The sequence below is a fragment of the Tamandua tetradactyla genome, chromosome 15 (genome assembly GCF_023851605.1).
Source record: "Tamandua tetradactyla isolate mTamTet1 chromosome 15, mTamTet1.pri, whole genome shotgun sequence".
Classification (NCBI taxonomy): Eukaryota; Metazoa; Chordata; class Mammalia; order Pilosa; family Myrmecophagidae; genus Tamandua; species Tamandua tetradactyla.
This window is the reverse complement of record NC_135341.1, coordinates 25,525,809-25,540,207: the sequence shown is the minus strand read 5'-3', so window position 1 is coordinate 25,540,207 and position 14,399 is coordinate 25,525,809. Positions and strand designations below refer to the sequence as shown.

The window sequence follows — 14,399 nt, the reverse complement described above, 5'->3', positions numbered from 1 at the left end:
ATCATGAATGTAGCAGCATTTGGTAAAGCGACTTTTTCTCCAAAGCCATTCTTTTAATCACATAGCCTCACAATTACCTGAACTTCTTGACATACTAATTAGCTCTGATTTAAAACAGCCATTATTTTTAGAGTTAAGCTTAGTGAACATTGTCTAATATTATTATGAGACCATTAATATGACTAGGGAAAAATGAGATAAGAAAAAGAAGGAGGCAGTAATTAAGATGAGTAATTTGGTAACAAAGTTGAACTAAAGCAGGTTGGTGGTTCTTCAGCATGTGATACTGTACACGACTGGCATAATTTATTGTTCTACCTAAATGACTACTTCTTCCCAGGTCATTCTATGTTAGATTTTTTCTTTTATAGCTAATGGTACAGGGAGTGATAGACTTCAGAGTGGATCCTGCAAGAGTAGCACTCTGCAAGTTCAAGAACTTTGACCTCTATTTTATTGAAATACTAACTAGATATGGGTACTTTACTAATAAATAACAAGGGATACATTGAAAGCATTGAGTGGAAGAAGAGGGGTAGCTATTTGTAGCACGATAGAACTCAAAATAAAATGTTCTTTCTTGTACTTGCAAAGAATGAGCAACAAATTACCAGCAGTCCCAGCCCACAGTATTGGAAGGCAATGAAGTCATGGATCTTCCCCATGTCTGAAGCCAACATTCTTTACCTGCTCAATGAGGAGTCTATTTCTTATAATCAGAACATCCACTGAAAATTCAGTACATAACCTGGACATATTGTCAAAGTGGTTTCATCATCTCAGTGTTAAAAAAATTCATTTAATAATTTGCTTATTCCTTCACTTCATGCATTTCATTCATTCATTTGGCATATGATGTACCAGGCATCATTCTAAGCACTGGAAATTCAGCAGGGCATAAGACAGATGGAATCCCTGTATTCAGAGAGCCTGCATTCTAATAACAGGACTCAGAAAAAATAATAAGTAAAAACCTAAGTAAACAATAAAATATCAGATAGTGATAAGTGCTATGAACCAAACAACAGAGTTAATTGTAAACACTTCCTTTTCTAAAATGTCATGCAATAGCTTATGTGGGGACCTTTTGCATGTTTGGGGTCATGATGGGTCTTAGAAACCTAGCTTTCTCCCATTGCTAGGTGAGATCATTTCTGCACTGCCCCCTAACCCCAGTTCTATCCCACTTTAGGCTTTCTCTGCCATGCTCATCACAGGTCAGAGCAAGAGTGGATAGCAGCCCCAGTTATCTTGAGCTTGGCATAATACAATGTGTCACTCCCCATTATGGAAATTATCATTAATTATTAGCAGGAACATCTTTAACATGATATATTGTCTACATTGTCACTGCCAAGAATGGGACGGTGATTAATTAATGTCCCTTGGATGGAATACAGCAAAGTACAGAGTAGAAAAGGAAGCTCAGAAGTTTAGAAGAGAAGACAGAATATTCTCTCTCTCTCTCTCTCTCTCTCTCTCTTTCCCTTCTATCTGTGCCCCTCCCCCCCACCCCAGATTACAAAGTGAACAAGCTGTAATTTACTTGGTTGGAAAATAAATATATTTTTTCCCTTAAATTCTAGGAAACAAACATTTTAGCCTTCGTTTTTGTTTCCAATTAATGCCTTGAGCCTTGTGCAATATGTAGGCCCTTCTCAGGAGAAAATTGAAGTTTGGAGCTTTCTACTTCCTTTTTGTACTTTCCTACACGCTTTTAACTCCCCATCCATCAGAATAAGAATTCTACAGGTAAGCAGTCTGGAGCTGGTAAGGAGGCTTAATCATGACATCAAGAACCCAGGCCCCTTCTAGACTTTGTCCCACCATCATTAGCTTATTGGCTTGTTACTTCATGGTAGCAGTATGGCTGCTGCCACTTCAGATATCCCATTTATATTCAAAGCAAGAAGCCGCAGAAGTGTAGTACCAGCAGCATCTGTTTCCTTTTTATCAAGAAAGAAAAAAAAAAAAACTGCTCCAGAACCACCCAAGCAGACTCCTGCTTACGTCTCATTGGGCAGAATGGGGCACATGGCATACCAAAATGCAAAAGAGGCTTGGAGATTCAGCAGAACTTGAGTTCTGGAAGCAAGAAGGGAATAGATTATTGTCTCCATTCTGCAAGGTGATGACAATATCGACAGCCATGAGTTAGAGGTGACGAAGGTGTTGCCCCACACAGATTACAAATGAGGCTTCCCACACAGAGGCAACTCCCGGTGGGAACTCTGGGCTTAAAAGCAGCTGGGGAGGGACATCAGTGCCTTGAGTTAGACATTGTAACTTCTGCTGTGTTTGCGATTGGAGCTGCTTTCAGTTTCTACATAGTGAACTTTAGCAGTGAATCAGTGGCTCCTATTTAGGGTCTTTGGGAGCATCTCATACTCTGAGTAAAGGCAGAGAAGAGGTATCTGATCCCAGAGTCACCTCAGGAAGATAGAAAACTCTGACTGGGGGTATGATATTTGATCTTAGCTGAAAGCCAAACAAATTAACAATATTTTACTATAAAAATGTCAAGAAAATACAGTCATCTGGGTTAAAATGATAAAAATAGCTGCTATGTTCAGAAGAATAGTGGAATTCTTTCTTCATGGAGTAGTGGTTACTTATTTTTGTCCTTTTACTACCCCCAACTGGATTTTTAAACTAGTATTATCTACATGAAAACTGTATCTGGTATCAGGTCATTATGGCTCTTTTCTGGCTGTTTTTTTCAATGCTTTTTTATTGAGGTGTAATTTATATACTGTGAAATCCTCAGATCTTAAGCACATCACTCAATCACTGATTAAGTACAATCTCAATCAATTTTGATGAAAGCATATGAAGGCACAGAACATTTACACCACTCCAGAAAATTCCCTTCTGTCCCTTTTGCTCATTCCTCTCTGGCTCTCCCCGACCCATGAGGAGCAACTGCTAATCTCATTACCACCACAGGTTAGTTTTGTCTGTTCTAGAATTTTATATATATGGAATCATCCAGATGCACAGTTTTCTGTTGATTTCTTTCACTCACCAAAAATATTTCTGAGATTGATCTGTGTTATATGTGTCAGTATATAATTCCTTTAATTGCTGATTGGCATTCTATTTTATAATTATACCATGATTCATTTAACCATTACCCAGATGATAGGCATATGGCTTGTTTCCATTTTGGGACTATTTTCAATAACGCTGTTAGGACATTTGTGTACAAGGCTATTTTATGGCCAATTATTTTCATTTCTCTTGGATAAAACTCTAGAAATGGATAACTGAGTTAGAGTATCGGAATGTTTAACTTTTTAAGAAACTGCTAATTGTTTTCCCAAGTTTTACCGTTTCACACTTTCACCAGAAATATCTGAATTGTGATTGTTCCACAACCTCTCCAGTATTTGATATTACCAGTCTTTTCATTTTGAGCATTCAGGTGGGTGTGCTGCAGTATCTCGTTGTGGTTTTAATTTGCATTTCACTGATAACCATTGATGTTAAGCAGGTCTTCATCTGCTTTTGATAAGTCCTCATTTGTTGAAGTGTCTGTTCAAGTCTTTTTGCCGAATTTTTTTGTTGGGTTGTTTGCCATTTTAGTATTGAGTTACAGTTCTTTAAATACAAATGCTTTGTCAAATATATGCATTGAGAATATTTCCTCTTAGGCTGTGGCTTGCTTTTTCCTTTCCTTTATGCTGTTTTTGATAAGCAGAAGTTTTTAATTTTAATAAAGTTCAATTTATCAAGATTTTCTTATAAGGTTCATGCTTTCTTTCACTTTTCTAAGAAACTTTTGCTTCTGAGAAAGGCCCTCTCAAGGGGGCCAGAAATGAGGAGTATGGGGCAGTCTAATGGGTGATAAGCTCATCAACGGCAGGGACCTATGTATGTCTATTATGCCTCACAACGTCAATCATAGTGATGGCCCGGAGAAGACTAAATGCTTGTTGAGAATCTATAATGTAGTGCTGCCATAAGGGGAAAAAGGCAAAAGCAGTGCCTCCCAGACAGTAATCCTTCTTAAATGAATGATTCAATGAAGGAATGAAATGAACATATTTAGTGGATGCCCACAACACCAGGCAGCATCAAGTTATGATGGGTCTCTCAGATGTCAGTCCTTAGTTAATTTCCCATTCATCAAGATATATATTGAGTACTTACTATGTACCTCAGTTACCAATGCTGGCTGAATCCCCTCTCCTCTCAGAGCGGGTAGGAGGTCTGTGCTCAGCAGAAATTCATGAAATTGCAGTGAACATGGACAGTTACAGGCAGAGGGATCATCACTTATTTGAATCCATAGGAACTGTGGAAATCAGTGAAGCATTCCAGTGGAAGAAGATGGGAAGCCTGTAAGCTGGAGAAGGATGCCCAGGCAGTTTTCTACATTGAAGAGGAAAATGGGAATGAAGGAGCCAAAAGCAGACACATTGAGTTACGGTGTTTGTCATGGACCAGTGGTAATACGGGGCCATCTCATCTTCATTGACACATGGAACGTCATGTCTGGAAGGGCTACTGTGTTTGAAGTTCATCACCCACTATGTGAGGCTATACAGAAAGAACATGGGAACACTGTTGAAAGCCGCCTAACACTGCCTACAGAAGGAGGCATGTGGCTGGGGCTTGAAGCTGCCTTGGAGTTGGTTGGGTGAAAACAAGTGCAATGGTTAGAGGGAAATGCTTGGCAGAAGTGCAGGAGAACATGGCACATTGCTTCACTAATAGCCCATCCCAAGTCTGGCATCTTTGAATGCTGGCATCTCTGAATTTAGCTGGAACGATTTGGGAAGGTAATTATGTTTTTGGTCTGCAATCACCTCTTGGGATAATGAATCTCCATAAGGTTTTCATGTCCCAGGAAATACATACTTTCTTTTATCTGCTCTAAATTTCTCTAAGTGCTTCCTGGTTTAATATCCCCTTCCTGTTATTACATACTTTTCCTTCTTTAAATTAAGACTCAAACTTCCTAGAGAAGCACCTGAAAATTTATTGTACATTTTTAGATGTTTTTATCCTGAAGATTTATTGGGATACCTTTATTGAAACAGAAAATGAAAATTAGTTTACTTAAGGAGGAAATAGAAAAGAGTTTTACTTGCAATATATTTAGGTAGTAAAATTTTATGCAGAATTTTATCAAGTTAAACAAAAGGGCAGTCAATTATATTTCCTCTTTGGAAAATCATCAATTGTAAGAAGGTTTAAGGCTTAGGAGAAGTGGTCTGCTTTATAATTCAGTTTTATAGTTGATTGGTTTGAAAAACGTGCTGTTCAAGAAATAATGGTGAAAATAAAGATTACCATGAAGCTTACAGGGGATTTTGAGTTAACCACCCAAACTAATTAAACAAAATTATCCTAATTTGTTTATTATGTTAATGATCTGTATTAATTTATAGTAATTTAGCATATATTAGTAAAGATTTATTATGTTTCCTACTAAATGACTTAGCTATAAATCCCATGGTTAAATGCAATTAGTGGAGACATATTTATCGAAAGGGATAATTACATCTGATAAAAGTTCTTCAGTTAGGCTTAATTAAAACAGATTATTCCCCCATAAGTGAAAAGTAAATATGGTAATTACTGGGTAGATTTTCATAGCAAAAAAAATGAGTATCTCAACATTTACATTTTCTAAAAGGGTGGGAAAGCAAACTATGTAACTGATTACGTCCCAATAAAGTATGATTAATAATCCCTGGGAAACAAGCATTTTCCAGAAGTAAATATTTTGCTACAAAATCACTAAATGGGAAATTCTGCTCAGGAAAATCCATCATAAGCTCATTTTTAAAGTGGACTGTGGCTATTCTTGAACATAATGAATAGTGTTGCAATGAAATCTCTCTCTCTTTTTTTAGGATATTATTTCTAGTTCAGTTAAATGGCAATGTTAAAGAGAAAAATGTTAATCACTCTGAAAATAAAATTTTCTGTGATAACCTAGGCTGGAAATGATTACACATGCACTGAATGTATAAGAGTTGAAATTAGCAGGACATCATCAGGGAATATGAGTACACATGGAGAGATTAAATGGTAAATGTATATTTTAGTTACCTATGTGCATGCATATAAACGTAAAATAATGCATGGTGCCTATTTTAAATTATTTTGTATTTAATCAGTATTTTTTCAATAGCACTGGCAATAATACAGAAAAATGCTACTTTACTTTTTTAAAGCACTTTCTGCACATGGTTCATTAGATAATTATATCCACCCAGGAAGGCACAAGAGGCAGGCGTTAGTGGTCTCAAAGAGGCCAGATTCAGGGCCACACAGTTATCAGTGGACAAGCCAGGACTTGAGTTGATATTTTAACTCTTAGTACGATATTCTTTATCCAACATCTTCTGGGAATAGAGGGGTCTATAAGTAGAAAAGAAGATGGGATGGCTCATTGCTACTGTTAGTATAAACCGGCAACCATAAACTCATCTCTGCAGCATGAACAAATGAAAAATACACTTGTGGTATGGCTTCATGTTAAAACAAATGGGAAAACCAACAAGTCTGGTATGGGGAATGATTTAGAGTGGAGTAGCCTGGGTGCCCATCTACAGACCAGATGATAAATGGCATGCATTGGCCTGTGCTGTGGGCAGTTTTCACAAGGATGAAAGCAAGTAGAATTCTATCTACAGCTGTCACTTTGTAGGGCTGAAATTTGACCCTGGCTGTTTTGATATTCTCATTTCTATGCTTTTGCCATATTTAAATATGTACCTTTCTCTGGAGTCCTCAAAGTATTATCACAGACAGTATTGCATTTCTCCTTACAATATCCTTTTGCAATTCTATAGAGCTCAGGTGATTTATCAACATCAGTAGCTGTAGGTAATATGCAACCTGTCCTTCCAGACTTGTACAAATGCCTAAGTACAGGAGCTGAGGAGGGAGTGTCCTGACAAAGTCTTTTTAAGAAAAACCTGAAGCAGAGTGTCTTCTCTTTTGTGCATGGGCTTGAAATAGCATTTTTGTTCATCATCCCCCCACCACCCGCCCCAAGAATAATTGAATTAATATTTAAAAATGTATACTGAATGCCACACATTACATAATCCTGTTTTATTCATGTTGTTATTCATTCCAGAGACCTACTTAATATGTATTGTTGAGAGATGTTGAATTGTATTGATCAAATGCAACTGAAGGACATTTCAAACAATTTCACTTTCACTACATACAGTTTAGATATTATTATAAAACATTCAAAAGAGTGTCCTGATTCTTTGGGTGTATTGAAACTTGGATAACATCATTTGTAGTCTCACTATATGGGCCACACTCTGGGACTCTCAAGTCATTTTGTTTTATAGGAGCTTTGTCTATATTTGAATCCATCCTAGTCCTCTCTAATACTGTGCATAAGACTTTATGAGTCTGATTCAATATACATTTTCAAAAAGTATACATTTTGAAAATTAAAAATGCAACTGAAAAGGCATCAAGCTTGAATTCCTGATGAATCATTTGCGGGCTGTGTGATGGATGGGAAGTCCTGGTAAGTGCTTTGGTGGGAGTTCGATGAGTGCACATAACTTCTGTCTGGCCAAAGAGGTGCCCAACCCCATGCCCGTGCCTGGGCATCAGTGTTCCGTGACATTTAGACAAGAAACCTAACTCACTTCATTCATGTAGCAACAATTCCAGTTAAACAAATACAAGAATCACAATAGAGTGGCATAATTGTATGGGTGTTAAAAGGAGGAAATACAGGGCCAGAGTACCTGGTTCAAATAGTGACTCTGCGATATGTCCTTGAGGAAATTTATTAAACTCTCTGTGACTCCTTTTCCTCATCTGCAAAATGGGGGTAACATTTGTGCCTGCCTCATTGGGTTGTGTGAAGATTAAACAACTTTAGCTCTCATTATTAATCAAAATACACTTAGGATCAGATTTATTTACATTTGAGTGTGGTCTATGTGCTCCTGCAAGATTTTATGTTGAGAGATACATGTATATTTTGGCTATTACTTATAATAGATGCTAAATGATGTGAACAGGTTGATTCTGGAATAGGCTAATTTTGGCTCCAGGCTATTTTAAAGTTATCTGAGTGGCTTTCATTACCGGTTACATTATTCTATTATCCACATGGCACTGGTAATTTATGGTTTGAATGATAATATTAACAGGAGCAATCTGTAGCCACCAAAAACAGGCAAATGCTGAATGTCCCAATGAGAACCTCCTTTTTACTCTAGTTTGCTCTCTTGTTTTACTTTCAAGGTTTGCTTTAATATATGTTGATTCTGAATTCCAAGGGCTCAGTTTCATTATCTTCTAAGTAAATAAAGTATGTTTAATCTGTTCTACTCTTTCATAGAAGATAAGTCAGTTTTCCAAGCCCTTTTCTCTGTGTTTGCTCATTGACTTTGTCTCATTAATTTTTGCCATTTCCAGAATAAGGTTTATAGCTTAAGGATGCATGAACTGTTCAACTGTTGTCTGTAATATTTTTGTATCATTCTTCCAATTGGACTATATCATCCACTAGTTATAAACATAAATTTCAAGTGTGAATACTATGAAGGGGGTGGGGTGCAGAAAAATGCCTTTTTCTCCTTTAATTGTTAACCCTTTCTTTTAACTGCTTTTACATTTTCAAGACACTAGGCAAACCCCACTTCTCCTAGGGAAAAATGCCCAATACTTCTACAGATTAAGAAAGACATTAGCTATTCATAAGTTTAAAAATGCATTATGCATTAATTTATTTATTATCTCCTTAAAGTTCAGCTTCTTTCTCTGGGCTGCTTTCTTCCCAATCTAATTTCTCCAAAACAAAATCCAAATATATAGCATATGATTGAATATCACTTATTAGAAAATCCTGACCCCTTGGTATCTTTATTCCTTTAAGGTGAATGTGAAGAGTATGTGGATTTTATTTTGTAGTGTTATAATTCCCTCTAAACCAAATAGTTTCACTTTAAATATGAAATTACAGCAGTAAATTTCCCTAATGTTAGCAATAGAGTACATGAAGGGGAAGAAATGTGCAATTTGTTAAAAGTAATTCCAACTGTTTTATTGTGTTCCAACCCAAGATAATTGCATATGAAGAACTTCATTTAAATTATTGACATTAATTCACTGACTAGAACTTTAAATAATAATTTCATGAAAAGGAAAATTTGGTGAAGCCCCAGAAATAAACAAGATTTAACAACTTATTAGAACTGCTTCCAAATTATTATAAATAAAAAAACACATCTATAATTTCCGCAGCAACAATTTTCTTATATAAGATGGGGTTTAATAAGTACATCTTTTAATTCTTATTAGAACAACTACATGGACAACTTACTCTTTTCCTCATTGTTTTTTGTTCTTTTATATGTAGCCCTTCATTTTCAGAACTCACAAACTGAAACCTTACCATAACAGATTCACAGCACAGTAGGAGTCTGTGACTATTTTATGATTCATTCATTTATTCAACAAATCTCTGAGCACCTCTTAGGCTAGTCTCTCTTTCAGGTGCTGAGATATAAGGCTGAAGGAGACCTAATTTCTGCCCTCATGGGGATTACTTGGTAGTAGAAGGAGACAACAAACCAATACATAAAATAATCTCAGCAAGTTCAAAGTTCTATGAGAAACAACACCTAGTTATGGAGAATGACGTGATGGGATGGGGCGGAGGCTACATTTAATGGGAATGGTGAGAAAAAGCAATGCTCTGGAGAGGAGTGTTCTCTCCAAGGAGCCTCAAGCCCTCAGGTGGAGATGAGCTTTGTGTGTCTGAGGAATAGAGAAAAAGCTAGTGTGGCTGCAGCATGGTGAGAAGGGGACAGTGGTAGGACAGATACAATGAGAAAGGTCAGCAGGGGCTGCCTTCATGATAAGGAGTCTGATTTTATTCTAAGTATTATGGAAATGCATGGGGAGTTTTGAGCAAGGGAGAGACATGATCTGATTTATCTTGTGAGACCATTCTGGCTTTTTGGTGGAAGATGGAGTTGGTTGAGAGAGGGGTAAGAAAGAAAGGAGGAAGTGTAAGATGGTGCCTGACCAGGAGACCTATTGCTGGAATCATCAGAACATCTACCAAGTGGTTTCACTTTGGGAGACAATGTGATATGTGGGAATTGGTCTCTAGACTAATTCTGCCGCATGCTCTCTTTCAAACTTGGGCTTCAGGATATTGTCCCAGATGGTCCCTTCCAATCCTAAATCCTAATAATTCTACTCTTTAGACCCCAAGAGAGTTCCCTAATGGTGCACCTGTATTATTGCCCCACCCCTGTAACAGCTGGTGGTTTTACTAGGACAGCTGTGATGCCACAGAGAGACAGGTGGGGGCAGCAGAGAAGTGGGGTGGGGAGCTGGTGCTGTCCAATGGGCATGGTGAGACAGAATTCCACTAGTTAGCATACAATTCCAGAGCCAGGAATTAAAGGCAGGGGAGGAGAGGCAGGGATCCATGGACTTTAGGAGCCCGGGTATCAGGAGGAAAACCATCTCAGCAGAGAATCCTGGCCCTTCCAGGGATGCAGCATTTCATCTATGAGTGGCTTTGGGTTCCTAGTCTGACTTTATTTCATAATAAAAGACGTTTAGACTGGCCAGGAAATGTTTGAAACCTGTGCCTTATTCCTTTCTATCCAAAAAAAAGGAGCACAGCCACAAAGTAGTGAGAGTTATCCTGACCCCAAATTAAGGAGCCCTAGAATGAGACAGAAGTGACCCAGAATCAAACCTTTTCCACTGTTAATCCTACCTTCATAGTGTGTCTCAATTCTCAGGAATTAGCACTCTCCCCCATTTAATCTCGTGAGTTCCTCCCAGGTAGAAACTGTGCCTTGATTCATTTCACTTTGCCTGGTTTCTGGCACACAAAAGACCCAGATGAGTGAATGAACCACCATGTTGAATGTAACCAAGCCTTAGTCTCTACTTCAGCTGCTAAAGCAGAGCTCTGTTTCATTCCAGTGTCCCAGTCCTGTCTTGAAACTCTGTCTGCAACCCTCTCTTCTTCAGGATTTGGTTGCTGCCTACTCTGAACCGTTGTCTCGCTGGTGGCTGGTTAGCTGATGGCTGGGGGTAAGCGGCCGTACTGAGTCACTTACACAGACACAGACACACAGCACACGACTCAGGAGACAACCCTCAGAGGAAAATGGAAAGCGTTTGCTTTATTCAGGAAGTGCACAGGCTTATATAGGCTGGGAAGCATGCAGGGATACGTGTCGGGCTGGGATTGGTGGTCGTTGTTGCTAGGCTTGAGGGCAGATTACCGGGATTGGTCACTGTTGTTGCTAGGGCAGAGGGCAGATTTCAGGTCAGCCATTTCGCGTTGCCTTGCATCAGGCATGGCAGCCATGTTAGCGACATTGTATGATTTCTCCAACACTGAACAATCTGTCTTTGAACCTTTTTGCTGTAAGTGAACCTCAGTGACAGTTTTCTGGATGTCCCTGACTTTGCCTGACGCTTTGAGTTTTCTCTCCCTTTTCTTCCCCTCTGCTATGACCTGTAGGCCTTGCTGGCCCTGACCTCCTACCTGTCTGACTCTGCCTCCTAAACCCATCAAGAACATCACAGGCACTGGTAGGTCCTGTGAGTCTCTTTGTCCTCTGACCTAACTTATGGACAACCCAGCCTCTGGAATGCATTCTAATGGGATGGAGTCTAAAACTGTAAAAATCAGTAATAGGGTGGCAACTTTTAAATTGACATTTCTGTTCAGGTTCCTATAGAGAGTGACGCTGTAAATTAACAATTTTCTTCAGCTCACATCCCAAGACTGATGAGTCATATCTATTCTCAACATTAACAGATCTTTTCAAATGGAGGCATCAGAATTCACAACTGAGCCCTGTTTCTATGACCCATAGTTGGAGCAGAAAATAACTTCATATGAAAAAATTCCAAGGCTGATTTTCAGAGCAGGTCAGCTCTTGCACCTTCAAGACACATTCGTTTTTGAGACTAGGAAGAGCATAGGAATAAAGAATAAGGCCAATGGAATTCCCACCAAAGGTACTCTCTTGAACTGACCCACAAGAAAATATTTAACCTGTTGAGTAGTGGTGGAAGGACTTGGCAGGGAATGAATAAATTGCCAGCACCATGGCAAACCCAGGCAGCTGTCTGAGCATTCAGAAGATTTAGTTCAATTTAGCAAGCATGTAGAGTGGTTAAGAGCTTGAGCTCTAGAGACTGCCTCTCTGAGTGCTTATCTCTGCCGAATGTGTGACCATGGACAAGTTACTGAACTCCTTCTTTGTACCTCAGTTAGCTTAATAATGCAATTGGGATGATAATAGTACTGTGCTCACAGGGTTATGAGGATTAAATGAGCCAATAACTGAAAATGCTTAAGCACAGCGAATGGCACCACCGATAGCAGCCTTACTTATTGTCATCATTCTTGTGACTCTCCACGTTTCCACCACCATCACTCCTAGTGTATGATATTTGTTGGATGATAATATTGCAATAGGCTCCTCATCAGCCCCAGCCCTGGCTGTAATTCAAAGCCTTTCTCCTATATGGGGTCATAGGGACCTTTTACAAGAGCAGATCTGCATGCCACGTCCATGGTTTCCCCTGGCTCTAGGTTAAAGTCCATACTCTTTCATGTGGCTTTATTATTTAAAGAATCCTATACTTGTCCTCATGGTCCTAATCCCAGTCAAAGTCAACCAGTTAATTGTGAGATCATTTAATGTCTATCTGCCTAATTAGACAGATAATCTAGTGTGTGTGTGTGGGGGGGGGGGAGTTTACTGTTCCATCCTAGAGCCTAGCTCGGTGTCTGCCACATGTGTTCAATACATATTTTTTGAGTGGTGGATAGCCACTAAGTATAAAGAAAGAATGGATACTGCTAAGCATAAAGAGAGTATGAAAGAGAACTTTGATGTGTTGTGCAAAGGAAATTTCCTTTATGGTTGTGTCTCACAGAGTTTTGATGTGAACTCCTATTTTAATTCCCTTTAAATGTCATATGATGGGGGTGGAATGGAGAGGGAAGACAGAGATATCAGAAGGAAAAAATAGTCACAGAAGCAAATTAAACTGTTGAGAACATTAAATGGTTCCATTTTAATATTCAAAGGACATGATTTTGAGAATCAAGTGTTAGAGGTTTTTTTTTTTTTTTCTTTTGGGCCGAGTTTCTAATGTATTTTGAATATCAAAACTGGCAGTAATGTTCCATGGTGAAAGCATTTTCTTTTATTTTCTACATATTTTTGAAGCTTTAATGTCTACTTGAAGTTATTCCCAAAATATAACTCTCTATCCAGCACAAATAGGGGAAATTATCTAGATCAAATTATTTTTCTTATTGTTTCAGCAGAGCGATTTGTCTGCTATAGCTCTTACCACACTAAAAACCAGCATCCTTCTCGTGGAGATTATACAAATTCCTCAATTTTGTCTGTTTTTATTTATATGTTGTGCTTAAAGGTTTTGTCTAACAAAGAAGTGATATTCATTAATTCATTTTGTTCATTCATTCATTTATTCCATAAACACTACTGAGTGCCTAATGAGCCAACTGCTGTGTCAGATTGGGCTAAATTGCATCCAAGATGAACAGCAGATCCTAATGGATGACCCAGGCTTGCTGATGATTTTTTAAATAACTTTTTAATTTTGCTGCAAATTCAAAATGTACAGTAACTTTTAAATCCCTTGTGCTCCCCTGATGATTTAAAGCTTATGTTTATCATAGTTATCAATATGAGTACATGACTCTGTGTGTGTGTGTGTGTGTGTGTGTGTGTGTGTGTGTGTGTGTGTGTGTGTGTGTTAGGGTAGAGCTGGAAGAGATTAGAAGAAAGTCCATTCTTTCTTTGAACTGGAAATTTAAAAGGCACACTGCTCAGCAGTGTCACTGGTGACTGCATTGTCCAAAGTAGCATGAAGTACAGCTGTTCCCCTTCCCCTTGAATAATTTCCTGAGAGGAAAAGCTGACTCAGTCTCTTTTAGCTATAATATTGTAGACACAGATATGCTGAATTTCAAGATTTTGTAAGTTTAGGAAGAGCAAGCTAGTTAATTGCTTCTACCTTCATTGTTTTAGAAAAACTTCAAGACCTCTGGTCCAGACTGAACAATATTTAAATCCACCATTTTGGTCTTACAGCAGTCTCTGGACCATTCTCATAGCCCCAACTCTTGATTACTTAAACATAAGTTGAATATCATTGCATTTCCATCTCCCCAAATTCCCTGATCTTACATCAGATTGTTTCTTAAGCAATGGTAGCTTTTGGTAGAAGTAGATTGTTTGGTGAGCCCTGGAATAGATAACGGGCAACTTGTGAGGAGTACTATGGGATAAAGAAATTGAGGAAGAACATTTTCAGTAAGTGAAGTGTATTAGTTACCTTCATTCCAATTTACCAACACAGACAAATACTAGAAA

General features: G+C 38.3%; 1 protein-coding gene across 28 annotated transcripts in view; it reads left to right on the top strand.

Annotated features, from left to right (window-relative positions):
* Positions 1 to 14,399, top strand: part of LOC143656990 (uncharacterized) — a 402,509-nt gene that overhangs the window by 301,937 nt on the left and 86,173 nt on the right. For 16 of the 28 annotated variants that reach the window (XR_013162685.1, XR_013162707.1, XR_013162691.1 and 13 more), the window contains one exon: positions 4,295 to 4,431. The exons of the other annotated variants lie outside the window; for them this stretch is intronic. Coding sequence is in view for 12 of the 16 variants with exons in the window: in XM_077128840.1 (XP_076984955.1) it covers positions 4,295 to 4,431 (137 nt within the window). In the remaining 4 variants the exon portion in view is untranslated. The remainder of the gene's footprint in view (positions 1 to 4,294; positions 4,432 to 14,399) is intronic. 28 annotated transcript variants of the gene reach the window in all.